The sequence below is a fragment of the Zootoca vivipara genome, chromosome 10 (assembly GCF_965207765.1).
Source record: "Zootoca vivipara chromosome 10, rZooViv2.hap1.1, whole genome shotgun sequence".
Classification (NCBI taxonomy): domain Eukaryota; kingdom Metazoa; phylum Chordata; class Lepidosauria; order Squamata; family Lacertidae; genus Zootoca; species Zootoca vivipara.
The window spans coordinates 31,416,313-31,443,768 of NC_142593.1; the positions used below are offsets into that span (position 1 = coordinate 31,416,313).

General features: G+C 42.3%; 2 protein-coding genes across 16 annotated transcripts in view; one reads left to right on the forward strand and one right to left on the reverse strand.

The window, feature by feature from the left end:
- XRCC4 (X-ray repair cross complementing 4) overlaps positions 1-14,938 on the reverse strand; it is a 113,173-nt gene extending 98,235 nt beyond the window's left edge. For 2 of the 15 annotated variants that reach the window (XR_015946184.1, XM_088653027.1), the window contains exons 1-3: positions 14,855-14,914; positions 10,266-10,373; positions 2,862-3,014 (exon numbers count right to left, since the gene is read on the reverse strand). Coding sequence is in view for 7 of the 15 variants with exons in the window: in XM_088653027.1 (XP_088509153.1) it covers positions 2,862-3,000 (139 nt within the window). In the remaining 8 variants the exon portion in view is untranslated. Of the gene's footprint in view, positions 1-2,861; positions 3,015-10,265; positions 10,374-12,162; positions 12,570-14,854 lie in introns of those variants that run through there. The other 13 variants (XR_015946187.1, XR_015946186.1, XR_015946182.1 and 10 more) reach the window with 11 other exon arrangements.
- A 221-nt stretch (positions 14,939-15,159) lies between these two features.
- Positions 15,160-25,838, forward strand: TMEM167A (transmembrane protein 167A). The gene is made up of 4 exons (XM_035100112.3): positions 15,160-15,203; positions 19,082-19,191; positions 20,134-20,168; positions 23,831-25,838. Exons 1-4 carry the CDS (start codon positions 15,201-15,203, stop codon positions 23,899-23,901), a joined length of 219 nt encoding a protein of 72 aa, XP_034956003.1. The 5' UTR covers positions 15,160-15,200; the 3' UTR covers positions 23,902-25,838.
- Positions 25,839-27,456: the final 1,618 nt, after the last annotated feature.

Sequence of the window (27,456 nt, forward strand, 5' to 3'; positions counted from 1 at the left end):
TTTAGGATTTAGCAACTTGCACCCACCCAAGTATGATGATCACCAGAACAATTACTTCCCACACTTGGGAGCACAAAACAGGCATAAAGAAAGGACCCGCAACCAGACTTACTTTACATACACATATGTGTAATACTCTTCCTACCAACAAGCTCTACGAGGTCAATTCAAATACTTGACATTTCGTAAACCACTTAATCTCTAAAGCTATATATGCAGAACAGTCATTTATATCCAGGCATGAACCAATAAGACATTTGAGATTTCTCTTCTGTGTCACCCCATGAGTCAAGCCACTGCTGAGTTTTAAAAGGAGTTTGCCCTGTCAACTCTGGGTTATTCAGTGATGAAAACCTAAAAAGAACACCATGGCTCTTCCTCAGTTCCCCTACACACACTAGTTCCTTAATAAATGCAACCTTAATAAATGGAACAATGACAGAAGTGATCATTAGGAGCTGTGGGGGCTACAAAGGGTCAGCAGTATGCTGACGACATACAGCTCCACATCTTCATAGCACCTGAGTTAGGAAAGGCTATGCAATATCTAGTCCACTTCCTGGATATAACAGTAGACTAAATGAGGGTCAATAAACTAAGTTTGAATCCTTGGCAGATGCAGGCACTGCGGGTGGGTGGTTCCCATGTCCAGGAAATTGGTTGGTTGAGCCGGTTTGTCCCTCCCCTTACCTGGCCATCCCCTGGCAACACCTCCCCAGGCAGGATTGGATGCCAGGCTTGGGTAGGTGGAGACCCCTGGCATCCTACCTGGGAAGGCGGTGCCAGTCCTGAACTTCCAGGGAGCCGCCCTCTGGGATCAGGGGGCTGCGCGCGTCCATGCAAAAAGCGCCCGCCATTGATGTGTGGAGCGGTCATTCTTGAGAGGGTTGAATGCTTTCAGAAAGAAAAGGTTTGCAGTATGTGGCTGTCCATGGATCCATCTGTGTTGTTGGAGGCTCGGGTAGCTGCAGTGGCTAGAAGTGCCTCCAACTACCTACTGTCCCGATCCCCTGGCGTACCTGGCGGCAAGTCAGTATGTCAAGTCGAAAGCCGAAAGACCAGGGGTCAAGCTACACAAGCAAGATCCAAGGTCCAGAAATGTATTCCAGGGTCAATCCAAGTAGCCAAATCTGAAGTCCAACAGTCAGGATACAGTCCAGAGTCAAACCCAACATGCAGTCTGAGAGCATCCAAGTCAAGGTCTACCAACATGGGCAGCTGAATAGACGCTGCCCCTCAGCTCTGCTTCCCTTTTGTACTTTGCATGTTGATTGCAGATTCTGGACTTAATGAGGCATGTGACCCTCACCTGTTCCAAGCCTCCTCCAGCTGAGAAATCACACACCTCCTCCCAGAACAAGTGAGCCTCACCTAATGAGCTAGGAAGATGGGCCATGGGCATTTGCCTGCCTCAGCCTCCTAGAGTGGCACTTCCACTGCTCCCTATGCCTCAGAGTTCATGGAGACAGGGGCTCCTCTGCCTCTGGTGATGGGTTCTGCTGCTCTGGTTCCAGTGCACTGACCACCATCCCCTTGCCATCCTCCGCCATCCTGTATTTCCTTCCCTATTCCTTGCTTGCCCTGGTGTGTCCCATTCTTGGCTACACCCCTCACTGGGATCCTCTTCCTCCTCCCTGTCATCTCACCAGTTCATGACACCTACTGCTGGTACACCAGCCATGGGTATTCTTCAACAGGGATAGTGTGACTGTAGTGTATCGTGGATTGGCAAGCAATGGACTCTATGTAGCGCTACCCTTGAACTTGTCTCAACAGCTCCTCCTGATGCAAAATGCTGTGGCCAGACTCTACCATCAGCACTGTGGTCAGACGACCATCGCCACGAAACTCCAGTACTTAAACTCTTGCATTGACCATCTATATGGCACCAGGCCAAGTTCAAGATTCTGGTATTAATTTACAAGGCCCTTAACAACTTTGGTCCATGATACCTTAAGGCCCACTTGATACCTTATATCCCTGGCTGGCTGCTGAGGTTTTCAGGAAAGTCACTGTTTGTGGCTTAGCCTTAGAATAGAATAGAATAGAATAGAATAGAATAGAATAGAATAGAATAGAATAATAATTTATTGGCCAAGTACTAACATACTTGGAATTTGGTTTCGGCTACATTGCAATGTAAAAGTACTTTATACAAAGTGTGCAGAACACTATTTCAAGATCACCAGTAGAGTGACTTCAGAACAGGTTGAGGTGGTTGTTGGTGCCTCTGGCGCTGACTGAATGGCACTAGAAGATAATGCTTGACTTTCGAACCTGCTATAAAACTAATTCAGGTCATTTGCCAATTTTTTGACTCTCTGGAGCAGAAGATGTTCTGTAAATTCTTCCAAAGAGTAGCCAAGTCCCTGTTTGAGAATTGAGTCTGAATCATAGGTTTGTTTTGCCACTTTAATCCCCTTCATCAGTGCATTCCTAGCTTGGTTGTACAAAAATCTGTCTCCTTCCCTGTAAGCCTCCTCTTTAGCATATTGGAGTTTCTTGAGTTTTATTGATTAATAAGGTGCAGTTCATCCATTTAATTGGCAAGTGAGCGATGACTTGAAAGGTGAATAGATGGTAAAGCCAATCTCATTCCTCGCCAAAACGTCTTCGCAATTTTCCTCTAAGGTTGGAGCGTAATTACATGAAAAGGCTTCTCTGATGTTTAAAATCTCATCCCTTATAGTTCAACACTGTAAGTTTTGAAGTTTTGCTTATGCATTTGAGGCCTGACAATGAAGAATCTGGGGGAAGTCTCATTTCACATATACCATTTTGTGCACTTGTTGCAGAAAAGTGAGACAGAAATCCTTGAAATAAATAATTACATAAATAAATAGCATCTGATCATACATCACCTTTCCCAGTCCAAGCTGATCGGCCATCACTGAGTACTACCTCAAAACCGGCGCCCAAATCTTTTTGCCACACTATCTGAAGAAAATAAGTTGTGTCTGGATCAGAAACAGGGGAGATGCGAACAACTTTCTTCTCCATTGTTCTCCAAAAGGCTGTTTAGGAAAATTGAGAAATGGAGGGGGGGGAGGGGAAAGAAACAATATATAACTTAAATCTATTCCCAGTTCAATGAAGAGGAACAAAATATGAAATTGGCAAGCTATGCTAACCACAGCTCTGTGAATTAATACAGATAATGTTTCGATTTCTCTATGGGACCAAATAATTTAAGCTTCCTTTATTTTTCCTGTAGGAATTTAAAATCTAATACACAAAACCTGCATGGCCACCATAACCTGAAAGAGATTGTACTTTACTTTAGAATAAATATTCAAGTGGGGTGGGAGTACTAAATATAGTTCACTTGAGCCAACAAGTGGGGGAAGAGGGACAACTATACACATGTGCGCAAACCCATAGGCAGTGGTCACTGCTGCTCACATGGATCCCTGGATCTAAGTCAACAAAGCCTTCTGCTCTTGAGCAGTGGAGAAGTTCAGCTCCAAATGTTAACTCAGAAAACAGCTGCATTGTAATAAAAAAGAAAGAAAAAGAAAAATGTGAGGAGCAATTCACTTAAAATAATGCTGAGGGGCCTAAAGACTACAACCATAACAAAAATCACAACTGGAACTCATCAATTGGAAAAACATGTTTGAATTCTAAGTGAAAAATCAGTCTTCTACTCTTGATTGAGCATGAATACCCAGAGTAACCAATGCAAAGCTTAAAAGGCTTCTAGTAACTACACATAAGTTCCTTGTTTATTTCATTTATTTAAAAGTTTTATATCAACTAAAGAAGCTGTGCAGATAAAGGGGCAAATGGGGGGGGGGAGCTTTTGATAGATTATGGTTAAGCAAAGAAACACCCAAGATAATTTGACACAACCCACCCTGTAAGAATTCACCACACCAGCTCATTTCAGGCCTGTCATAAACTAATCTAGGCTACAGAATGCAATGATATCATCTTCGGTGCATGCCAAACCTAGAGGCATCTGTAGATCAGCTCTTCTCTCTCTCTCTCTCATTCCACAGAGACATCAAGGATCTGATTCACTGTGGAAGTCACAGTTTGCACTGGGTTTCCGATGATGCAGATGGCCTTAGAGAGCCTGCAGGGCCCAGACAGTATGGGGGCAGGATGGAGGGGGAATACAAACTTATAACACAGGTCCCCTTCAGTGCACATACTCCAAACAAGCAAACTGGGTTCTCCTTTCAATTAAATTCTCTTAATCAATTAAATTGATTAATTGATTAATTGCTTCAAGGTTGAACATTAGGCTGTCTTCCCCCTTTGGGTTCTTAAATCCAAAGCAAATAGCAAACGAGGAGACAAGGGTACAGGGAAGGCTCACCAGCTAAGGGTGGAACAATCTTGGTGAGTTTTCACAATGACCTGGCAGGTAGGGTTTGCATTTTAATGAACATTTACTAATATGCAAACCAAAACACAGCTATTATTCAAAATTCACACTCCTCCCAATTTTGCAATATAGTTCTCCAACCAACCAGCGGGTATAAAAATACATATATTGGAGGAAGTATGCATACAGGTGCATGTAATGCTGAAAGCCACATACAAAACTGCATTATATTTATAAAAAAAATCTTTGCAGAAGTGTGCATATCAGTTTTAAATGCATAACAAATGCTGATGAATTTTCATGGATTTTTTTTAATGATAATTGCTGCAGAAATGTGAAGAACTCAATTTAAATTTAGAAAAATGAGAAACTGAAACTGACCGATTCGTCTATCCTCACAAGGAATCTGAGAAAGTTGTTTCTTGGGGAAGAACTATTCAGGATTCTGTTTCCTAAGGGGATGAGTTACATAAAAGCAAGGCACACAACTCTTGGCCATTGATACAAGGTGAAAAAGTGGTGCATAGCCACTATGTGCAAAACTGAATAGGGAGCCTTCTGCTTTGCAAAGTCAAATGCATGATGAAGCATCCGAGTAGCAGCACTGATCTGAATGCAGGGATTCTAGGTACTATTAATGGCAATGATTATTGATTAATGTACAGGTGGGCTTTTTGGAAAGGTGCTTTTTTCTCACCAGGACTAATGCATGACCGAATGGAAGCACATGCTTGGGGTATTTACAGAATCCCATGGAAATACAGTCACTTCCAAGTCACATTTCCTTCACAGATATTGTGGGGAGATTACACTGAAAAAGCATAATACTAGACCTCGACACATAAGCCAGGAGTTCATACAGTTAATAATCATTCACATTACTATACATCCATATTTCAGCATTTGTTCCTAAAACACCCAGTAGCCTGTTGTAATGCTTGTGAATTCTTCTGAAAATGTTTAAATAAACAATTAAAAACAGTTGGCTTCTATTTGTTACTGAAAGAAAACACACATTAAAAACTTCACAAGTTCTTAAAAGCAGCTTTTGCAAATTTCTGATATGACAGCCATACTTTTACAACAATATCACACTGTTTAATTAAAGCAGACTGGTAAAAACCCAAATATTTTCTAGCACTACCTCATTTAGATGCTATTGTAAATAAGACCCATTTTTAATCCTATGATAAGCATCTCTCAGCCAGTAATAGCCAGATGGGGAGGAGTATCCTGGAATGCCTTTAAAGATTCAATAAAGCTGCTTCTGTAGTCTGAAGATATTTGCCATCTCTGGAAAATTAAAGCACTCAGTCTCTATGTCCCTTCATTAATACAAAGGAACGCTTTAGGGAAACTGATTGATTATAGCAACAGGAAAGCCAGCATTTTTTTCCTAAGGGCTTGAAGAATCATATCAACACCTCACCATATAACTGCTAAGAAAGATTGGCTTGCAGGTGGGAAGCACAGAGTTCCACCCCAATTTGTACATCACTGGCTGTATTGAAAGCATCAGACAGTTGACGATTGAGCTGCTCATCTTTAGTACTTTGTGTCTTTTAGTGTTGGCATCTATGATCTTTATTAGGCAATGCTTCCTTCTGGGTAAGAATCAGCTGTTGGCTGGCATGTAATTAGTTGGAGTCTACTCCACGAACAATGACAGTCCACATTCCTGATGAATAAACAAGACTTAAAAAAATTAGTAGACAAATGATTTTGTACACTGCTTTGGACAGCACTCAGGCACAATACAGAAGCCAATTTTTAGGTTTCCTTCACTGCTCCACAGAGTGTCATTTATACTTCGACTCCAGCTTTTGCTTTCTGGCTTGCAGAACTGTCTTTTGAGAGAGTGATTGAGGGAGAAAGGTTACAGCAGCAGGTGTCTCAAACCTCCACTATTATACTTTGGGAACATGCAGATCTAAAAGAAAAAATATTACAACACTTGAACAATTACATTTACAGCTTGCTCCTGTTCACATGGCACATAGACCATAACTGATCTTGCCATGTTTCAAGAAACACATGAGCAGTGGTGTAAGGGCTGCCCATTAGCCCCTGTCTGCCTCAACCAACCCCCATCTCCCTGTCCCCTTACTTGCAACCAATGCACAGTGCACTTCGTACTAGCTTTCTCCACAGCTCATTTTGCCCTGGGAGGAAAAGGAGCACAGCAGTGTCCCTCTCATTGGCTTATCAAACAAGCCTTCCTTCTGCTAGCCTTAGAGATTGGGCCTGGCTGGGACCTCTAATGTGGATCAGGGCAATGAAACACATTTTGACTCCCCTCTACAGTTTGGTCCCTCCTTGTAAACCAATATTTCAACCTAATGCAAACTTTTCTGGTCTATTCTGTGTGACAGCAGAGTGTTTCCATGCCAAAATGTGCTGTGTCATCATTATTCTGTGTGGTAAAGGTAAAGGGACCCCTGACTATTAGGTCCAGTTGTGACCGACCCTGGGGTTGCGACGCTCATCTCGCTCTATAGGCCGAGGGAGCCGGCGTACAGCTTCCAGGTCATGTGGCCAGCATGACAAAGCCACTTCTGACGAACCAAAGCAGCACACAGAAACGCCGTTTACCTTCCCGCTGTAGCGGTACCTCTTTATCTACTTGCATTTTGACATGCTTTCGAACTGCTAGGTTGGCAGGAGCTGGGGACCAAGCAACGGGAGCTCACCCCATCGCGGGGATTCAAACCGCCGATCTTCTGATTGGCAAGCCCTAGGCTCTGTGGTTTAACCCACAGCGCCACCCGCGTCCCCATTCTGTGTGGTACCTCTGGTTAAGAACTTAATTCGTTCTGGAGGTCCGTTCTTAACCTGAGGTACCACTTTAGCTAATGGGGTCTCCCGCTGCCGCCGCATGATTTCTGTTCTCGTCCTGAGGTAAAGTTCTTAACCCTAGGTACTATTTCTGGGTTAGCAGAGTCTGTAACCTGAAGCGTCTGTAACCCGAGGTGTGTTTGTAACCCAAGGTACCACTGTAATTATTTCTGAAGCAGCAGGCAAAATTCTTGCAAACCTTCTATCACACAGGAGCCCCACAACCATTCACTCATTCCTGCAGTCAGGATGTTTGGGGAAAAAAAGACTGTTTTTCCATCACTCCTGAGGGAATTCATAGCAAGAATCTCTGTTACAGTTGCTATTGTGGCGCACGCGCACACACCCCATCTACCCCAAAAACTATTCTCTACAGGTGCTCCCTGACCACCATCAGTCAAGCAGTGTGTGCCTCCTTCCATCTTAGAAGTGCAGAACTCTACCCAATAGGATGTCCACAGGCCTACCTCCACTCAGCAACAAAGAGCAAGAAAAGCAATGTCCCACTGGGAGTAATGCTAGCTGGGACTGCAGGAAGTACTAGCAAACTTAGGGAACCATTAAGTTCATTGATCCCAATGCTGACTGTGTCTCCTTTCTAAAAGGCAGGAGATTCAACTGAACAACAGGCTGTTGTTCAGTTACGGGCCAGAACTAAACATGCTCAGTTGAAGAGAAGCCAGTCAGAAGATTTGTGTATGTCCTAGGTGGCAAAGAAACATGAGAATCTCAAACTTGCAAGTGAAGTCTTTAAAGTTTTAAATTGCATTTACAGGTTAAATTTATATGAACAGAAGTGGTCACTGATGGCTGCAACAAAACAAAGCAATGCTTAAGCTAGCTCTCTGGATCTTTGCTAATGTAAACCAGAACAAGTCACGGTACTCTTGACTTTATGGAAGAATAGCCACTGTTATGTTCCTCCCATCAAACTAAAAACTCAGAAAATATATAATTAAGCAGCAAATTGTTTCTCTCATAACTAATCAGCTATGATTTCTTCTTGTTAGATCAATACAATAACAATGGATTGTACAGTGGTACCTCAGGTTAAGAATTCTGGAGGTTTGTTCTTAACCTGAAACTGTTCTTAACCTGAGGTACCACTGTAGCTAATGGGGCCTCCTGCTGACACCGCACAATTTCTGTTCTCATCCTGAAGCAAAGTTCTTAATCTCTGAGGTACTATTTCTGGGTTAGCAAAGTCTGTAACCTGGAACGTCTGTAACCTGGAACGTCTGTAACCCGAGGTACCACTGCATCCAGCGTTAGTTCTACTTAGAGTAATCCTGTGGAAATTAATAGGCATGACTAACTTAGGCACAATTAATAGGTACAACTAACTCTGAGCAAACCTTACTTACACCTAACCTATTATGGGTTGCTACTGTATTTTTTTAACCATAAGAACTTTATAGTTCTTCTAAAATAAGTTTTCATAAGATCCTTACATTTTTCAAGCTGAAATCAATGGAACTGGAATTTCACTAACTCTGGCTGGATCGTGCCATGGTTTTTACAAACGGGACTAATTTACCCCATTGGTTTCAATGGGAACACATTAACTAAGCCTGTATATTACAACAAAACAGTAAAGAAACATAGACAACTCTATGTAGTGATGTATTTCCTATGTTTTCTGCTTTCTTTTGCCAAAATGTCTCAGAGGAAGTCTACATTTCACATTCTCAGGTCATTTATTTTATTCTCCAATAAAGGAAGCACATTCTTCATTTTTGAGAGTAGATGGCGGACATAAAGTAATATTTTTTGTAAACATTATTATTGTATATCATTTTCCCCAAACATGGACACGGTAAACCTCAGTCCTCCAGTGCATTTAATTTTGGATCCACTGACAGCAACCAAAGCCAACACTTATCGAAGGCTCAAATGCAGGCATAATCGGCTTCCTGCCACCTGCACTCTGTGTATTGGATGGGACTGAATTTGGCCTTTGTCCTCATAACCACACGAGGCTTCTGGATCATTCAAAATAATATTCAGCTAAGCATTCAGCGCTGAGCTTCTGCATCTGAAGGCAGCCCTGTTTAGGGAAGTTTTTAATGTGTGACATTTTAATGTATTTTAATCTTTGTTGGAAGCTGCCCAGAGTGATTGGGGAAACCCAGCTGGATGGGCAGGGTACAAATAATAATAAATTATTATTATTATTATTATTATTATTATTATTATTATTATTATTAACAACTCACCTCGATTTCTACTCTTGCCATATAAAGGAAGTATAATTAACACTAAAAACAAAATAAAATTTAATGAACAAATTTCAAGTATAGTCTAAATCACTACATACCTTGTGCCTTAATGTTACCAAAAGGGGAATAAATAATTTAGTGAGAGCAAGTTAGGGGGCAGGACCTGCCAGTGTGCTTCTGCTCTCCGTCACGTCAGGGGCATAGTGCTGTCTGCCGGTGCCGGGAGAGGAATAAAAGCATTTCAAATAGTCAAGATTGCCCTGCTATTTTGGATGTTCACGTATTCCTCTCACCAGGGAACATGACCACTACCAACTTAATATATAAACACTGTCCCTGAAGGTCCCAAATCAATTATATCTCACTAGCTGGCCTGGCCACACGTTGTTATGGCTCAGTCTGTTAAATGTAGCTTCAGAGTCCCCCTTCAGATTCCCCTCACCTTCAGAGACCCCCTTAATGTTGTAGAAATGTTTTACGCGTGCTCTGTAAAATTTGGCCCCATCCCAACCCTGACTCCCCCACCCACGTGTGTTCTGTGAAATCCCTCCACCCCGGTCCGACACATTCATCCTCCCCAAAGGTACGGCCCTCCTCCACTCAGTGTCCCCATTCCTCACCCAAGTCTCATGACGGCACAAACCCCCTCTCTGTTCCCCACGGTGCGTGACGTCATCTTCCTTCCAGGTGATGGCATCCGCCACCCCAACCCCTCTATCTCTCCCCCTCGCAAAGCCCTGCAGCCTAGCCAGTTCTCCTGGCTGTGGTTTCTGTAAAAGGCCCATATTCAGTTGGTTGCCATGGTGTTTTGTGATGTCATCGATAGTCTGTGGCCAATGGCAGCAGCTGACCCACCCCCCACCCAGGCGAGTCCCTACCTCCAGTCAGGGCAGTTGGAGAAGGAAGGTTCTATAGGTGCAGTACCAGTGTAGTCGCCACGAGAGGGCGATGTTTTGCAACCTCTCCTGCTGTTTTGTCTGGTTTTTCTGAAAAAAATGATTTTACCTGCGTCAGGTGTGACATATGTATAATCTTTGTATAATTCCTACTCTCTGGCTTGTCCTCTGATTCTGATTAGTCTATGCTCCTAGCTAGTTATCTTTTGCTGCCTCCTTGTTGTCTTTAGATCCTGGTTCTCAGTTCCTAGGTCCTGACACTCTTGAGGCCACAACCCAGCTCTGACAGAACTCTGGACAGACATAATATAGAGTTTATTTGAAAGACTGTGTTGCAATGATAAAGAGATCTTCCTTCTCTGCCATCACTGCAACTATGGGATGTTGTGCAGTAGAGCTATTGTTCAGTCTGGAAATGGCTATCAGAGTCATTTCTCCTCAAACCTGACAGCCTGCTGTAACATAATTGTTGTATGTTTGCAGATAAAATTGCTCACATCCATTCAAACTTGTTATTGTTGGGTCAAGAGTTATGTCTGAGATGTTCGTGTCAGCCACTTATCTCAATTGCTTGGATCAGTTCCAGTTATAATTAACTGAGGATGTTGACAGGGTGCTTGGAAAAGTCCATTCAACCACAATTGATCCTTGCTTTTTATGGCTTATTAAAGCTAACTAGAAAACACAGGCCCCTATTGTGAACAAGGTAGTTAATTAATAGTATTTATTAAAATATTTTAGCATTTTACTGTATTTCATCTTTCCATAATGCTAATAATACCTTGAGCAAGAGTGACACAGAGGGTTATGGCAAGCCACCCTTGCTGAAAATGGTGCCCCCCCCAAGCCAGTAGATTTGGGGAACTACTACCTGGAACCCCTCAAAATACATTATTTTGAAAAATAGTTAAGCACATTGTGTTTGATCAACTCCAGGCATTCCTGGGTGATAAGCTATTCTAGACCAAGTCAGAATAGCCAACATGGTGCACTCTAGTTGCTGCTGGGTTACTACTGCTATCAGCCCCTGTCAACATGGCCAATGGTCAGATAGGAGTTGAGGTCCAACAATGGTCACATCCACAACATACAATTAAAGTACTCTTATACCACTTTAACAGTCACCACACTCCACAAAGGATCCTGGGATATGTAGCTTGTTAAGGCTGCTAAGAGTTGTTAAGAGAACCCCCTCCCAGAGCTACAATTACCAGCACCCTTAACAAAAATAGAAGTCATACTAGGGCACTCTCCCTGAAAATACTTATTTACCGTGTTTCCCCCTTTTTAAGACACCGTCTTATTACTTTTTTTTCTCAAAAAACCACAGGGTGGCTTATTTTTGGTGGGATGTCTTACTGCTATTTTTATTATGAGTCTGAGTGTGCGTCCCTGGCCCAGCCCTCTCTCCCCAGCCCTGGGATGTTCGCAAAGGGCTGCTCTCTCTCTCCTCTGATGTGGGGACTCAATAGCAATCTGCTACACTGGAGCTTCTTAAATCTAAACCAGTATAATGGAATCTATCTGTGTGATACAGTCCTAGCAGTAGCCTATACGTAAAAGCAAATAAGGATCTCTACTAGCCAGCTGCCCGAGACATAAGTTCCAACAGTCTGAAGAACAATGTAACACTTTGTAGTGATAGCAAAGAAGCTACCTGCTGAGAACAAAGAAGCCAGCTAAACAGCAATTAAGATTGCTGACTTGGTAAATGGTAGCAATTAAGAAGCAATTGAGCTAGCGAGGTGAGTTAAATTTTTGTGGGTAAAGGAAGCTAGGACCGGCAGTTTAACTTTTGTGCTCGCAAACAGCAAGACGGAAAAAGTCCTTATTTTAAAAAAAAGTCCTCAAGGCAAGGACTGCGATCCAGACTACTTACAAATCCTTAAAGGAGCAGCTCCACAGACAAGCAAGCATAAGGTAGAAAGGAAGGCTGCTTTATGCCTCGGTAAAAGCAAGGAGACAACAATCAGACACAGGAGACTGCCGGCGCATAGAATGGAAGGGAAAGGTGGAGGGAAGCGAGAGGTGGGTTCTCTCTCTCTCTCTCTCTCTCTCTCACACACACACACAGAGAGAGAGAGAGAGAGAGAGAGAGAGAGAGAGAGAGAGAGAGAGTCACGCACAGGGAGATCTCCCTTAAAGGGAAAACAGCCTTTGCATTCGCGAGGCAGCGGCTTCAAAAGCCCCTCTCCCGTCAAGAGGAAATCAACAGGCAACTCATGGGTGGGCGCATAGAATGGAAAGGAAAGGTGGGGGGAAGCGAGAGGTGGGCTGTGTGTGTGTGTGTTTGTGTGTGTGAGAGAGAGAGAGAGAGACAGACGCGGGGGGGGGGTGGAGAGACAGAGAGACACGTAGATCTCTTCCTTAAAGGGAAAACAGCCTCTGCATTCATGAGGCAACGGCTTCAATCGCCCCTCTTTTCTTCCTCGTGCCTTCATCTCCTCCCCACCCCACTTTTCTCCTCTTCACCAAGTACAGCTTACACAGCTTGGCTAAAAAAAAATTTTTCGAATCCTTTTATTTAAAAAAATGCTCTCAGAAACGGGGAGGGAAAATCACGATGCTTCAGCAGCCAGCAGCTACGGCTCTTCAGTGCATTTTTACAAGCTTTTAAAGGAAATACGTGTCTGTGGAGCGACAGCAAAATGGGGAGATATTTTAAGGGGGCTTGGCTGGCGAGAGGGGGGGTTATTGCTACTGGGTGAAGGGTCTATCAGTATGTCTTATTTTCGGGGTATGGCTTGTATCGCGCAATTGCTTAGAAATCCTGCTATGGCTTATATAATGACTACGTCTTAAAATAGGGGAAAGACGGTAATAGCTTCTCTTTTTTCATAGCTGGGCAGAGAAGCAATGAATTCAATTGGCAACTTAAAAGCCAGGGAAGTGATTTTTCTTTTTTTCTGAAACCTGAACAAATTATTATGGATTCCTTGGGTCCCATTAAATGGTTAGTTTCACTGTGGTATTAAAAAAAAAATTCTAAACATAATTTTTACTTCAGGTCAAAACCCTAGGTCCTAGTAGGAACAAAACTGGGGTGTTCAGAAAGATGATTGGAAAAAGTTCTAGTCCAAGGTTCCATACAGATCTCTTTTGGCTCAAACTAGGGAACTCTCCCTGAAAATACAGGCAACACACCACGTTTTCAGCACTGCATGGGGGGGTTGGGGAGGAAGGGGGCTGGGCAGGCTTCTGTGTGTCCTGCTGGCACACTTGGTGCCTCAGATAGAACCCCTGCATACAGGGGGAGTTGCCTAGTATAGTACATGGTTGGTGCTTAACACCTATCAGCATATGTGGTGGGACTTCCTCAAGATAAGAGAGTTTTGTATATCTGATATCTTATTGATAAATGGACAAACAATTCACCCCTTCCGTTGTCTGGCTCTTTGATCTGAATCTACAAGCTAATTTCAATCTGAATAAAAAGGAACTGATTTTGCATCTTTTGAAAGTGGCCTATGCTGCAATTGCTAAACTCTGAAAGACCTTTGCTCTCAATAATCTGGGGTTTTGGTATTCCAAGGCTTGGTAAATTGCCCTTCTTGAGAAAAAAATTTTTGCATAAACTAAAAGTGTCCTGGACCAAAGTGCTTGAAATCGCTTCTTTGCCATTTGGTCTAATTTTATTTTATATACAAATACAGCAACTCAGAAGCATCAGATAACACAGATCTATGCAAGTGTCTGGGTTCAGTAAAGCCAAAAGTTTTTTTATTTTTTAAAAAAACCATCTTCTTTTTAAATAAATAGTTTTCAGCTTTTTATTATCATTAGACCATGGAACTACTAAGTTGTCTTGAACTACAGTGGGGTAAGCAAAAGTCAGGTCAGGATGTACTGACAGGTCATTGGGTGACTTTCTGGTTCCCAACTGCAAAAACAACAATGTAATGTTAGGCTGCTGAAATGAAGAAAGTAAGCAAACAGCAGACCTTTTTTGCGTGAAAGGCCCGTGAACCCACTTCAGTCCTGATACCCAACGCTAATTCTTAAGACTCAAACTGTGTTCGGAGCAACTTTGCACCACCTGGTAGGTCTGGGGGCTTCTCCTAAAAAAAACAAAACCACACACACACACACCAAAGCATATGCGACATAGGAAGACTTATTTCCGATTCCGACGAACTACTTTTCACAAGATCATCGAAGCGGAGTGTGACTTGTCAGTTCAAGACACTCTAGCGCAGCCTTGGGCACCCTCCAAGCAACGTGTGAGGCACACCCAAAACAAAACGCCTAACACAGTATAGGTGCCCAGAATGGAGTATCTCCTCCCTGATGCAGAAAGAGAACGAGGAAGAGGCGCGGGACGGATAGGACTCTTTAGGGTTCAGTCCTGACCGCCATGCTGCCCGAGAAGTGAGTCCTATAGGGAGAGCGGGGTTTACTCCTGTGTAAGCGGACACAGAATTGCACTGCAGGCAAAAGACGTGTTTTTTCTCTCCCGCCCGCTCCTTCAAGGCGCCAATTGGAAGGAACTTCCTCGCTTGCCAGTCCACCGCCTCCAACCCCACACATTCGCCCCCCACCCGGCTCTGCTCTTTGCCCGTCACTTGGCCTACCTCACACCGCATTGAAAACTGCCACTTCCGGCTTCTATAACAAATAATACCTTCCCACCCCCCCCACCCCAGCTTTGTGTGTGTGTGTCGGTTGAAAGTGCCCCGCCTCCTTCTTTCCCTTTAGCCAACGGGAAGCCAGCGCCATTCCCGGTTTCGGCTCCTCCACCGCCCCCGAGCGCAGCCCGTCCCACTCACGTCCTCCAATGGGAACGCCGGTCCCGTTTTCGCCTGCGCCTATCCGGAGCCTCTGCCTTCCCCGAACCAATCAGTGGGGCGTCTAAGGCGTCTTCCGTGCCCCGCCCCTTGGCTACCGGATGTGTGATGTGGCTCGCGGCGCTGCGTAACTATGGTAAGCGCGGCGGTCGGGGGTTTATTTGGATGGGAGGGGGGCTTCGGTTAGGTCGCCTTTGTCTCCGGTAGCCCCTGTGTTTGTGAGTGGTGCCGTTGGGCTCGGAGATGGGCACAGGAGGTGGTCTCTGCCCGTTTCCGCTCCTCCTCTGCTCAGCCTCTCTCTTTCTCGCTACAATAGTGCCCGCTCCTTTAAAAAAAAAGGTTGTTGTCGTTACAGCATCTTCCCTTTCCCAGAATGTGGTGGTGAAATTATCGTTTGGGAGGCCTGCTTCCCCCTTTTTAAGTTACAAGAGGGTTTTTTGTTATACTTAAAATGCTGCCTTCTCACGTGCTATTCTAAATATTATACTCAAGGTCTCTTCATTTTATTTTCCCCAGAGCAACACTAAGATTCTTTAGGAGGTTTTTTTGTACTAATAATGACTGGTTAATAAATTAACAATAATAATTTGCATTAAATTGCAGCGGCCTTTGCATAACTTTAAACTGTTCTCGCATCAAGATGCCGTAGGTTTCTACGTAAAAAGCACTGGACAATACCCATTAAAATGTAGTGGCTAAACAATTGGAATTAGTGCTTCCTTGCATGTGTGCAGCAGCGCAATCTTATCCCAAGTTTACATGGAAGTATCTTTTGTTGTATACAACAGAGCTTGCTCTCCGGTGGATGTGCATAGGACTGCAGAGAAAAAGGCACATGTAAAAGCCATGCTGTTTACATAGGATTTCACTAATGAGGTTTTATTTAGTAGGAAGGTGCATATACGGACTGAGCGCCAAATAGATTTTGATATTTTGTTGGGATGAATAGTGAAACATCACCCTATATCTCTAGTTCCTTTTGAAACTTCACTTGGTTTCAAAAGAGGTTAGTCATGTGATGGCTATTGTTTAAGGAAAAACTAGCCCAAAGTTTCCATTTGATGCACAGTCCTTGACATGATTCTGGGTCTTACCCATAGTTCTTTCAAATAAGATAGAAAAAAATTCCTTCAGTAGTACCTTAAAGACCAACTAAGTTTTTATTTTGGTATGAGCTTTCGTGTGCATGCACACTTCTTCAGATACTTCTTCGTATCTGAAGAAGTGTGCATGCACACAAAAGCTCATACCAAAATAAAAACTTAGTTGGTCTTTAAGGTGCTACTGAAAGAATTCTTTCAAATAGTGAGACCATAGATGTTCTTGTATAAACTCTACTTTTTCTCTTCCTTTTCACTTTACACTACACACATCACTCTTTTGCCTTTTTTGGAAGGCAGTGTGGTGTAGTGGTTAAGAGCGGTAGACTCGTACGTAATCTGGGGAACAGGGTTCATGTCTCTGCTCCTCCACATGCAGCTGCTGGGTGACCTTGGGCTAGTCACACTTCTCTGAAGTCTCTCAGCCCCACTCACCTCACAGAGGGTTTGTTGTGGGGGAGGAGGGGGAAGGAGATTGCTAGCCGCTTTGAGACTCCTTCGGGTAGTGATAAAGCGGGATATCAAATCCAAACTACTACTCCTCTTCTTCTTTTACATCAACTACAGCTGTCTGGGTTTATGAGTTTAACAACTTCATTTGACATGATATGGCATGCCCTAATTGAGCTCTCTCTATATTTAAAAGTCAGTCCATCATACTTGAGCATTGCCAAGAAATAGAATCTGTGATTAGATATCGTAGGATAGATGATGAGATGCAGATAAGAACATAGGAAACTGCCGTATATGAATCAGGCTACTGGTCTATCCAACTCAGCATTGTCTACATGGATGGGCAATGGCTCTCCATGCTTTCAGGCAGAAGTCTTTCCCACCCTCCTTCTGGAGGTCAGTGATTCAACCCACGATCATATGCATGCCAAGTATGAGCTCTACAAAACAGCTGAACTGCAGTCCATCCTCAGAGATAGGAGAAGACTTCATTATCAATGGCTTGGATCAGCAGGAAAAGGCTTGACCCCCACATCAATAGTGTTCCCAAGCTTACTCCTTTGATTTATACCTTAAAAGGGAATGGCTACAATTAACACCTATGGGGAAAAGTAAAATGCTGGACTTGTGATAGCATTTCTTTGAGGGCAAAACCTGACCTTGTCTCCTAACACTCTGTGGCCTGATCCTCATTGACAGGGTATCCCCTAAAGGAGAACAATGTGTCTGTGAGACTTCCTGTGCCCTCAAGTATGTCCTTGAAATACAGAAACTTCCATTTGCTCACACCCCGTCTTCCATAATTATGAGCATTTTGGTGGTTGTGTGGTACAAGCAGGAACTCCAGAGCTGCAGATAACTTTTTCATTAGTTGTTTTTGTTTTGAGAGTTGAAATGCCTGTTTAGTTTGTGGTCTGTATAAAGGTAAAGGTCCAGTCACGGACGACTCTGAGGTTGCAGCACTCATCTCGCTTTACTGGCCGAGGGAGCCGGCATACAGCTTCCGGGTCATGTGGCCAGCATGACTAAGCCGCTTCTGGCGAACCAGAGCAGTGCACCGAAACGCTGTATACCTTCCCGCCGGAGCGGTACCTATTTATCTACTTGCACTTTGACGTGCTTTCGAACTGCTAGGTGGGCAGGAGCTGCGACTGAGCAACGGGGGGATTCGAACCGCTGACCTTCCGATCGGCAAGCCCTAGGCTCCGTGGTTTAACCCACAGAGCCACCCCCCGTCCCTGTGGTCTGTATAGTGCTTATCAATACAGAGTTCAAGGAGATTATGTATTGAAAAGAAATCATATTCTTGTACCCATTTCTTTGCTAGGAGATTTAGGGTGTGTGTGTGTATTGGAATTGTTCACAATGTAAAGAAGTAATGTAATGGGCCCCAAAAACTCACTTTTTTCTACTCAGCGGCAGGGAGGGATGCAGGAACAAATGGGGCAGGAAGAGACTTCCAGGTTGATCGTGCGCCTCCACAGTCGGAGGTCTGTTCAGTGGAGCAGACCTCGGCGCTTCAAAGGCAGGGAAAACCGCTCCAGCGCAGCGGATCCCACTTGCCCCCAAATCAAGCGTTTTGGGGGCAAGCCGTCCGGCGGGCGCCAAAAGCGAGTCTCCCCCCCGACAAAGCTCTGTTTTGAGCCCCCGAGAGCGGGGGGGTAAAGAGCTGTGGCGCATCAGATAAAATCGTTTCCTTTGATAGCATGAAGCTGCGTGACTGTGAGGCATTGGCAGTCAATTCTTCCAAAGAAAAAAGAATTTAAAGGGAATAGACCATGAGTAAGGTGTTATATTGGATTAAAATTTAAAAATTTGGCCACGGGAGAGAGATCCAAAAACGGAAGTCAATCTCCTTCCACTGAGAGAGGAAGCAGTTACTTTACCCAAAGCCAGCAAGAAAGTTAGAGCCTTTTTAAGCTTCCAAAGATTAAACTTACCTATGTTTATTCACCCTGGGGGCTCCTGGTGGCAGGGGGAGGCTCAGGGTAGGAGGAGATGGGAGGGGTGGGAAGTGAAAAGAAAGGAGAAATAACAAAAAAGAGGAAAGCATAGAAATATGAGTGATTGGGAATAGAGCCTATTATATGAGGACTTTAGAATAGAGTTTCGTTTGTTGAAAAATGGGGGGAAATATGATATATGAAAACTGCTAAAAAAGATTTTAAATTGAAAATCAGTATTGGGGGGGGCGGGGGGTTGGGGAAGTCCATAATATAATGATTAGTAAAGTCGATGATAAATATTATGTATTTGTAGTGTTTGTCATAAAGATGTTTTGTTATGTGTGATATTTTATGTATCTTTTTTCATTTTCTCTTTTTCTTTTTGGTTTTTTATTGTTGTTGTTTTATGTGTGCATTTATAAAATGAATAATCTTTTCTAAATAAACAACAACAACAACAAATGGGGCAGGAAGAAGATTTTTAACTCCTCTTCTATTTTACTTTTTTCTTTTAGTCTGCAATCTTCAATTTTCAGAGCCTATTGACGGTAATCCTTCTGCTTATATGTACCTGTGCATACATAAGATCATTGGCTCCCAGGTTACTGGATAATAATCAAACTGGGTATGTAACACTAGAAATTTTGGGGGAGGGGAAATATAAATTGCTTGTTTATAACAGCATGATATCTGACAAAAGTGATAGAGTAGACCAATTGAAATTAATGGACAAGTTACTTGCCCATTGATTTCACTGGATATCACCATTAATGGATTTTCTTCTCAGCTGTAATCATTGGTGTGAGATCTGTGTCATAAGCATTTCAACCTTTGAAATCCTAGCTAAACTATAATTTATTACAACAAATCTTTATGAGCTTTTGCTTCTTGGGACATTAGGAGAAGAAAACTGGAGGTTAATTTCTTTTTCAGTGTTATATGATACCTTTCTTATTGATGCACACACAAGGTGGTTTAATTTTTTTAAAAAAAAAACCCAGTGTCAATCAATTAAAATTAATGAAAGAACAGTTAAATCATAAAAGCAACATATTCTTAAAAGCCCTAACTTCAAAAAAGAAAAGCCATCTGAAACAAAACTATCTTAAGTGCAGATTGAAAGCAGGCAACGAAAGAGCCAAACCTACTTTCAGAACAGGGAAGCCAGTCATTCCACAATTGAGAAAGCTAAGATGAAAGGGGGGGGGAGGCCCCAGAAGCTAGAACAAGAACTCAAGCAGTTGAGTTGCTGAGGTACCTGGAATGGGATTACCAGCAGTGAAAGTCTTGCATCAGGATGCTACTCCCAAGTACTTTGCACAGCAAACCGCTTCAGTATCTGTGGGCACATCAAAACTAGTTAGTGATATATCAGTGTGAGTTCCTTTTTCAACAAAAACAGTCAAAAATCTTACTGGGCATGCCTGAGCCATTAAGCATGGTTTAAAAAACAAAACAGTCTTTGAATTCTAACCATAAATACTCTATCTCTATTAAAAATGCATCCAATTATAAGCTTAAAATGTGAAATGCTGCATTTTTCTAATTTCTCAAAATATATTTTCAGATTATTGGGCATATTCTGGAAGTGTGCCAGGATTGGTAAGTGTGCATGTTCTGTTTCCCAAAAATATACTGTATTAGTGGATGTTAATGTGTCATCTAAGCATGCCTTTACTGTATTTGCCTTAAAAAATCTTAGTGGTATTATTTTCAAATATACAGCATTTATCTGCAATTTTAACTTTGATAAACAGACTGCTTAATGTAAAGGTTACTAGGAATAAAAATGTGTAGACTTAAGAGCAAAAATGTTCTGTATACTGAATTATTCCTAGCAAAAGTTCAAGCACTAAAGTGCTCTAGACCAGGCATCCCCAAACTTCAGCCCTCCAGATATTTTGGACTACAATTCCCATCTTCCCCAACCACTAGTCCTGTTAGCTGGGGATCATGGGAGTTGTAGGCCAAAACATCTGGAGGGCCGCAGTTTGGGGATGCCTGATCTAGACTCTCCGCCTATCTCACGAGGTTGTTGTGGGATCAGTCTGTAAGGACTGCATTGTGCTACTTTGAGCTGCCTGTGGGAAGGCTATATGGCAGACAAATGTGGGAGATTCAAGAATAGTCATGGTGCATGACGTAAGGCACTGCTGTCCTGGCCAGAGTGGCACTGCTGCTTGCCAGGATGGAGGAGGGGAACCCTGGGTTAGTTGTGGCAGCAAACGCAAGTGTGTCAACCTGCATCTGCTACCACTGCCACACAGATACTTCTCCCATCGTTGCTGCCACTCTACCCTGCCACACCACTAAAACTCGAAGGGTGGTGCAGTGGCAGCACCACACTTCATGTCCCATGAGTGCCCATAGATTTTGTTCTGTCCTCAGCACATAAATGCAAACACAAGAGAAGCTGTGATTTAGAAAGGGGCACAGGAGGAAAGGGTTAAGCACTCTAGAATGCCACTTTCCCAATCTTCAAAGCTGCACATGAGGTTAATAGTTATCAAAACAAAAATTAATCACTTGTTCAAAAACCTGTTGTGCCTAGTTTTGACATAAAAGATGTGGCAGGTTTGGAATGACCTTATTATAATCATAATTTCTTGTCCGGAGAGCCAAAAATTCTAGCAGACATTATGTGATTCTCTCCCTCCTGCATTCTGACTGTTTTAGCACTTGTTCTCTTTCTGTAAAAGGATAAACACAAAGCTACATCAGTGTAGAATGCAACTCTGCCCCTTGTGTTTAAACAGCCTTTTAAATGTCTGCACCTTTAAACAGACAAGCTGTTGCCTATTTGTAAAGTAGTGCTAACAGGCGTTGAATCCTAATTGATGATGGATGCCTCTCTCAAGAAAATTAAGAACAGAAAAGTACAACATGTAAGAAAACTAGGAGGTGGACTTCCTCAACATTAATTCTAAGCAGATGTGAAATTGCAGACGTTAATTTGCACAGTTTAATTAAATGTGTGCCAGATGATGACAGTGTCTCGTAATGTAATGTAATTGTGGTGGCCCTCACTTGAACAGCCTTTACCAAAGGTATCATGAACTTTGAAGAAGCATGAATTCAGGGAGAAAAGGAGAAACAAGCTAAGAGGAAGGCACATTTGGCAAACCCTCACCGCGATCAACTCCCGCCCAGAAACCTATGTCCCCACTGGGAAAGGACATGTGGATCCAGAATTGGCCTCCACAGTCACTTACTGACTCAGTGCTAAGACCATATTCATGGGAGACAATTTTACTCGGCTACGAGTTATCACCAAAGAAGAAGAATTACCTTATATTTCATGCTTAACATACTCTGGGTATTACAGCATTTATTCAGTTAAATGTTACGGTGTTTTTCCAAATGTTACCCACCATAGATATATGGCAACAAGCGTTCACTACAAGAGAAACATTTTTGACATGTTTCTGCTTTAGGGCAAAGTTGAGGAATGTCTTTTGGCTCCATGGACCAGATCATTACAGTGGGTGCTCGGGTTGCGAACGTGATCCGTGCGGGAGGCACGCGCGGGCCACCATTCGGCGCAAAGCACAATTTAGCACTTCTGCGTGAGCGCCGAAACCCAGAAGTAACCCGTTCCGGGACTTCCGGGTTCAGTGCGGTGCGCAACCCAAAAATGCACAACCTGAAGTGTCTGTAACCCTTGCAGGCCAAATTTGACAGGTGGGTGGGGCTGCCCATCTGTCAACCCACATGACATCATTAATGACATTGCGTGATTGACAAGCAGGCCCCACCCACCTTCTAAAATCCATTGTTCAGGGTTTCCAAGCACCCAGCAACCCACAGAGACTGAAAGGAAGTATGGAAGCTGTCATAATGCCCTGTGCCAAAATGATTTTTGAAGTAGCCCATTGAAGCTGGCGGGAGATAGGGGAGAGGAGGCTCCTTCTCCCCTCCCCCATCAACCTCCACTATCCACCTGCTCAATTAAAGGAAAAGTGCACAGCTGCTTCACAAAGCACTTTTGCAAAGGGCTTCCATCTGTGCTCATCAACAGGGAACAGAGCCAATGCAGCATTAAACCCACTGGCATCACCAGTGATGTCAACAAATGGCATGGTTTAGCAACTATGACCTTGTGGGCCAAATTATACCCCCTGATGATACAAGACTGACTTATGGGCTGGAGGCTGCCCGTGTCTGTTTAAGGCTGGCAGTACATATTAGGAGTTTCAAACTCTTGTGCAAGGGGAAGCATGTGAAGATTTGGGGGAGGGCTGAGTGGTTACAAGGAGGGGGATTACAAACTTACAATTGTAAAAGAGAGGCTGTATTTGTATTTCACTGGTGCCCTTGATGCACTTTACTCCTGTAATGCTGCAGATTTACCTTACAAGCACTGTTCCCTACACTGGAAGTGGTCGGGGCAGAAAATTACGTTGATATTGACACATTTTGCATATGTGTATATATTGAATTGGGGCAGGGGAGGCCGTACCTTCTCTCTGTCTATGCTATCCAGTTGTGATGTCCTGCTTGCACAGTAGACTGTCGCCCATATAAATAGCATGTCTCCTTCATCACCATCCCTTAATACATCATGCCCCAACATATTTATCCTCCCTCTCTACTGCATCTCACAGATTTGCGTTCATCAAAGCGAGGTTTAACGCCTTTCCACCCAATGTTCTGAGACATAGATTTTCCAAGGGCCAAGTATCTGCTCTATGTGTCTGTGATAATAAGTCGGTGGAATCTCTTCACCATATAATGTTTATTTGTCCTCTGCATAGTGCGGTTCGGGCAAACCTACTGGGCCCAATAATTCAGAAATTTGTTGGTATGCCAGTAGAAACACATCTTGCCCTAATCTTACAAGACAATGATACCTATATAACCCTACAAGTGGCAAGGTTTTTAACTTCAGTTCTTACCCAAAAGAGACGAAATGGACTACTGTACGATCATTGAAAGTTTATACTATTTTATTTGTAATTTTATGCTTATTTTTATAATCATTTTGATGATTGTGGTGTGATGTTCTGCTGATGTGTTTATTTTGTAGCTTTTCATCATTATGTGTTTTATACCTGTATGGGCTTATAGCCGTAATAAATCTGAACTGAACTCACCATCCCTCTGCACCTTCCTGTACAACCCAAAAATGTGCTTGGAATTCTCATTTTCGGTGTCTTCTCCCTTGCAGATCTCCCTGCTTCATATTATTGCATTTCTTTCCAAGTAGTCATACTTGCTTGTGTGATGTGAACTAGCCAGTAATTCAATTTTGTTTCTTTTTCCAGGCGAGCGGAAGAGCCCTTATGTAGCTGTGTGCTGTGTTGCGATGGCCTTCAGTATTCTATTTATACAGTAAAAATGGGGAAATGTCATGAATATATTTGTCAAGCGCATATGGAATAAAAGACTTGGGGGAAACAGAAGAGATGAAAAATATGTTCTACACTTCACTTTCTTTGTTAATGCTGGACAAGACACACCTTTGACAATTTGTTTCCATATTTCAGTTGGGGAGCAGTGGTGTAATGAATTATAAAAATGCAGTTATTAATTAACACTGTCATACTTCTGCCGAATTCTTTTATGTGAACTGTATTCTGAATTTCAGATGAGACATTTTAAGATGGACAAAGTAGAAACCTCTCTTTGAGAACTAATTTGCTATTAAAATACAAATCCTTTTTAAAAGTTTACATTTTTTGCAACAACTTTTCATTTTAAAAGTATAAAATCACAGAGATAGAAATCCAGTGTCACATTAGCAAACATGATTGGGCTTCTTCCCCAACAGCCCCTGTGCCTTCTCCAGTATTTTCTGGAGGATTCCTGCAACAGGAAGATGCAGGAGGAAGGAGACTTAAGGAGAAGTGCTGTTTGCATGAGCGACTGCCTTTTGTGCAAGCAGGACTCCAAAATTGGATATTGCCTTGAAACAATAAAATCTTAAAAGCATAGGCAGAGACAAAGTAAAATCAGATCAATATTGTACCATTATCAATAAGAGTGGTGGTGCAATAAGCAGTAGAGATTGAGGTAAAGAAGGGATATATACAAAAGTTGAAAACAACGTTTCAAATTAGAAGCACATGAATTTTTTTTGTTGTTTTATACACACAGGCACACATATAGCTTCAGGTTGAAAATATTTTAAAATTACTTGTTGAAATAGCTGTAAAATTAAAGAAATACATTTTACAAAGAATGAATCCTGTTCGCAATTACTTCAGGCAAACACTGCTCTGTATTAAAGTCAGCACTTAACAATCAAATATTTTTGGTTTATTCTGATTTTTTAAAAAACAACAACACACATTTATATAATAACGTGCTGTGTGCTTATGATCTCTGCAGGCTGTTAAATTCTAGAACTTGTCTTGTTTGAGAAATATATTTGTTTCTCCTATTATGAAATCCAGAACTTTTCCTGAAACCTGGCTTTTATATTCATTCAGTAGTTGTATCTGCTAGAATATTCACTACAGCTCATACAAAAATTCAGAAAGGAACAATTGATAATACTGGTTTATTTTTGAACTGAGATTTTCTAATCTGGACATCCTATTTCTGCTTAGCTATCTTTATATTAGGGCTACTCTAAACAACAACCAAAAACCCTCTGGATTTTGTGCTTATTTAACAAGTAATGCTAATATCCTTGGACCTTCAAGTGTATTTTTGTACTCAGTGATGTGTTCAGTTTCTTACAACCTTCTGGCAATTCTCTTTACAATACGTTATGTTATATTTTTCAGAATTAATTGTATAAATAACAGAATGAACAAGCGCAAAATTAAAGGAAGGTCATTGTTGAGCAGTTGTTGCTAAACTCTTGTGTGGAAAATGGTGTGTATTTTGGAGGATATTTAGCAGGCAGTATTTTTCACACAATTAAGATGTAAATTTATTCATGAAACAGAGGCGATGTCAGCAGCCAGTGGATTCATATTCTTTGAAAGCAGTGTGGCATGGCATAATCCTGCATGTAGCGTTTGCAGAACAAGAATGCATAGAACTCCCAATATGCACATCACAATTTGTTGTGGGTGAAGTTTCTGAAGACCTGATCAGAAGGGGCCAACCATGACTACTTCAGAAAGCTGTGTGGATGCATTGTTTCCTTTTTATGAGTAGTCAAAATGTATGCTTTTCTGATCTGTTCATATACCTCTCCAGAGTTTGTAAAAACCTGTTTTCTGACCATGTTTTTTTAAAAAAATGGCAGTTCCATACCTATAATCAAGCTTCTGAATACAAACCTGAGAAAACAAATAAAATTTGTTATCCTTGAGAAAATGCATAATGCAGATTTATACAAAATTTATTCTGAAAAGCTGTTTCTTTTTTAAAAGCAGTAATTTTAAGAGATGTAGAAATTTATTTCAGAAAGTTCATGGCTGTTCAAATGTATCCAAATGTGATCAGGAAATACAATATATATTACATTGTATCCTGTATTGAACTATTCAGTTTATAATATCCATTGTTTATAAATGTCTGTTCCCAGAATTAAAACACAGTTACAATTGAGGATTAAAAAAAAATTAAGTACCGTAGCTCAAATCAGAATGTGTTTACAATGTTTATGAAAAGTTTCGGTTTTCCACAATCCCTTAAGTAACAGGAAGCAGAGAGTAGGAAAAAATAGACAGTCTGCATGGAGAAAAGTAGAAACTGATGTTCTCCAAGGACTGGTATTAGGACCTGTGATTTTTAACTTCTTCATAAACAATCGAAAGTTAGGGATTAGAAGTAAGGGAGCCAAGTTTGCTGATGATGCTAAATTGTTCAGGGTTAGGGCTTTTTTGCAGACAAAACTCAGTTCCGGCACTTTTAGGTGGGCACCATTGCATAAGAGAACAAGGGAGGTGTTCAAGGTGAGTTCCTGCACCTCTTTTTCTAGAAAAATAGTTCTGTTCATGACATGAAAAAATGCAAAGAGTTCTGAAATGACCTCTCCAAACTGAATGAATGGGTGGTAAAATGGCAGATAAGTGCAAAGTGATGCACATTGTTACAAGGAGCCAGGGGTGGAGCAGAACATGGCAACATTACCCTAGTGGATGCAGGCCCCCATCCCCTTGCCACACAAGGGAAAGATGGGGGAACCACTCCTGGCCAGTGGTGGCAGCAGGAGGAGCCACTAGCCAAAGCGCCACACCCAGCTCCGCATTTGCCCTCCTGCCCTTTGAACAATAGGGGCCCCTGACCCCTTCAAAGAAAAATGGGGTTGGCCCCTAAGAGTTGGTGCCTACGTTGTGTTTTTAAGTTCCTTAAATCATATTGTGATCTTTTAATAACGAGCTTTAGCACGTATGCCTAGCGCAAACTAGTCAGAAAATAATTTGTTTGCATTAACACGTTCTTTTTCAGCCCAAGGCCGCATTGCCTTCTACAAGAATGAATTTGGAAGAGACCTAAAAGCCTCAAGCCATAGCTGGGCGAACAGCATATTCCTTAAATATGGAGAAACCAGTGATGGTATTGTGTGGGTGGGGGGGACGGATTTTGTATTTCTTCATTGTAAAGAATCCTGCAGTGTATAACTAGCTTTAAATACTCCAGTTAGATGAAGTCTTCCTGGCAATCTTGAACTTTCCAATTCTAGCAATTAACATGAATGACTATAGCACTTAGGAACGACATGTCTGGTTAAAGAGTACAGACTCCCAACTGAACCTCTGTCGTGTGGCAAATGTGCAGTCAGATAGCGAATGTGCAGTTATGTGAATACTTGGCAGGAGAGAGAGGTCCTAAGGGAAGGAAGTTCTTTGGAAGAGAGTCGTGAGGAAAAATGGCCTCACGTACTCTTGATGTACGTCCAATTTCACCTCAAGGGCACTAATGTTTTGCGTAATCCTAGGTTTGACGTAGAGGCTCAAAATGTTGAAAATGGGACAAAAAAAATGCTTCT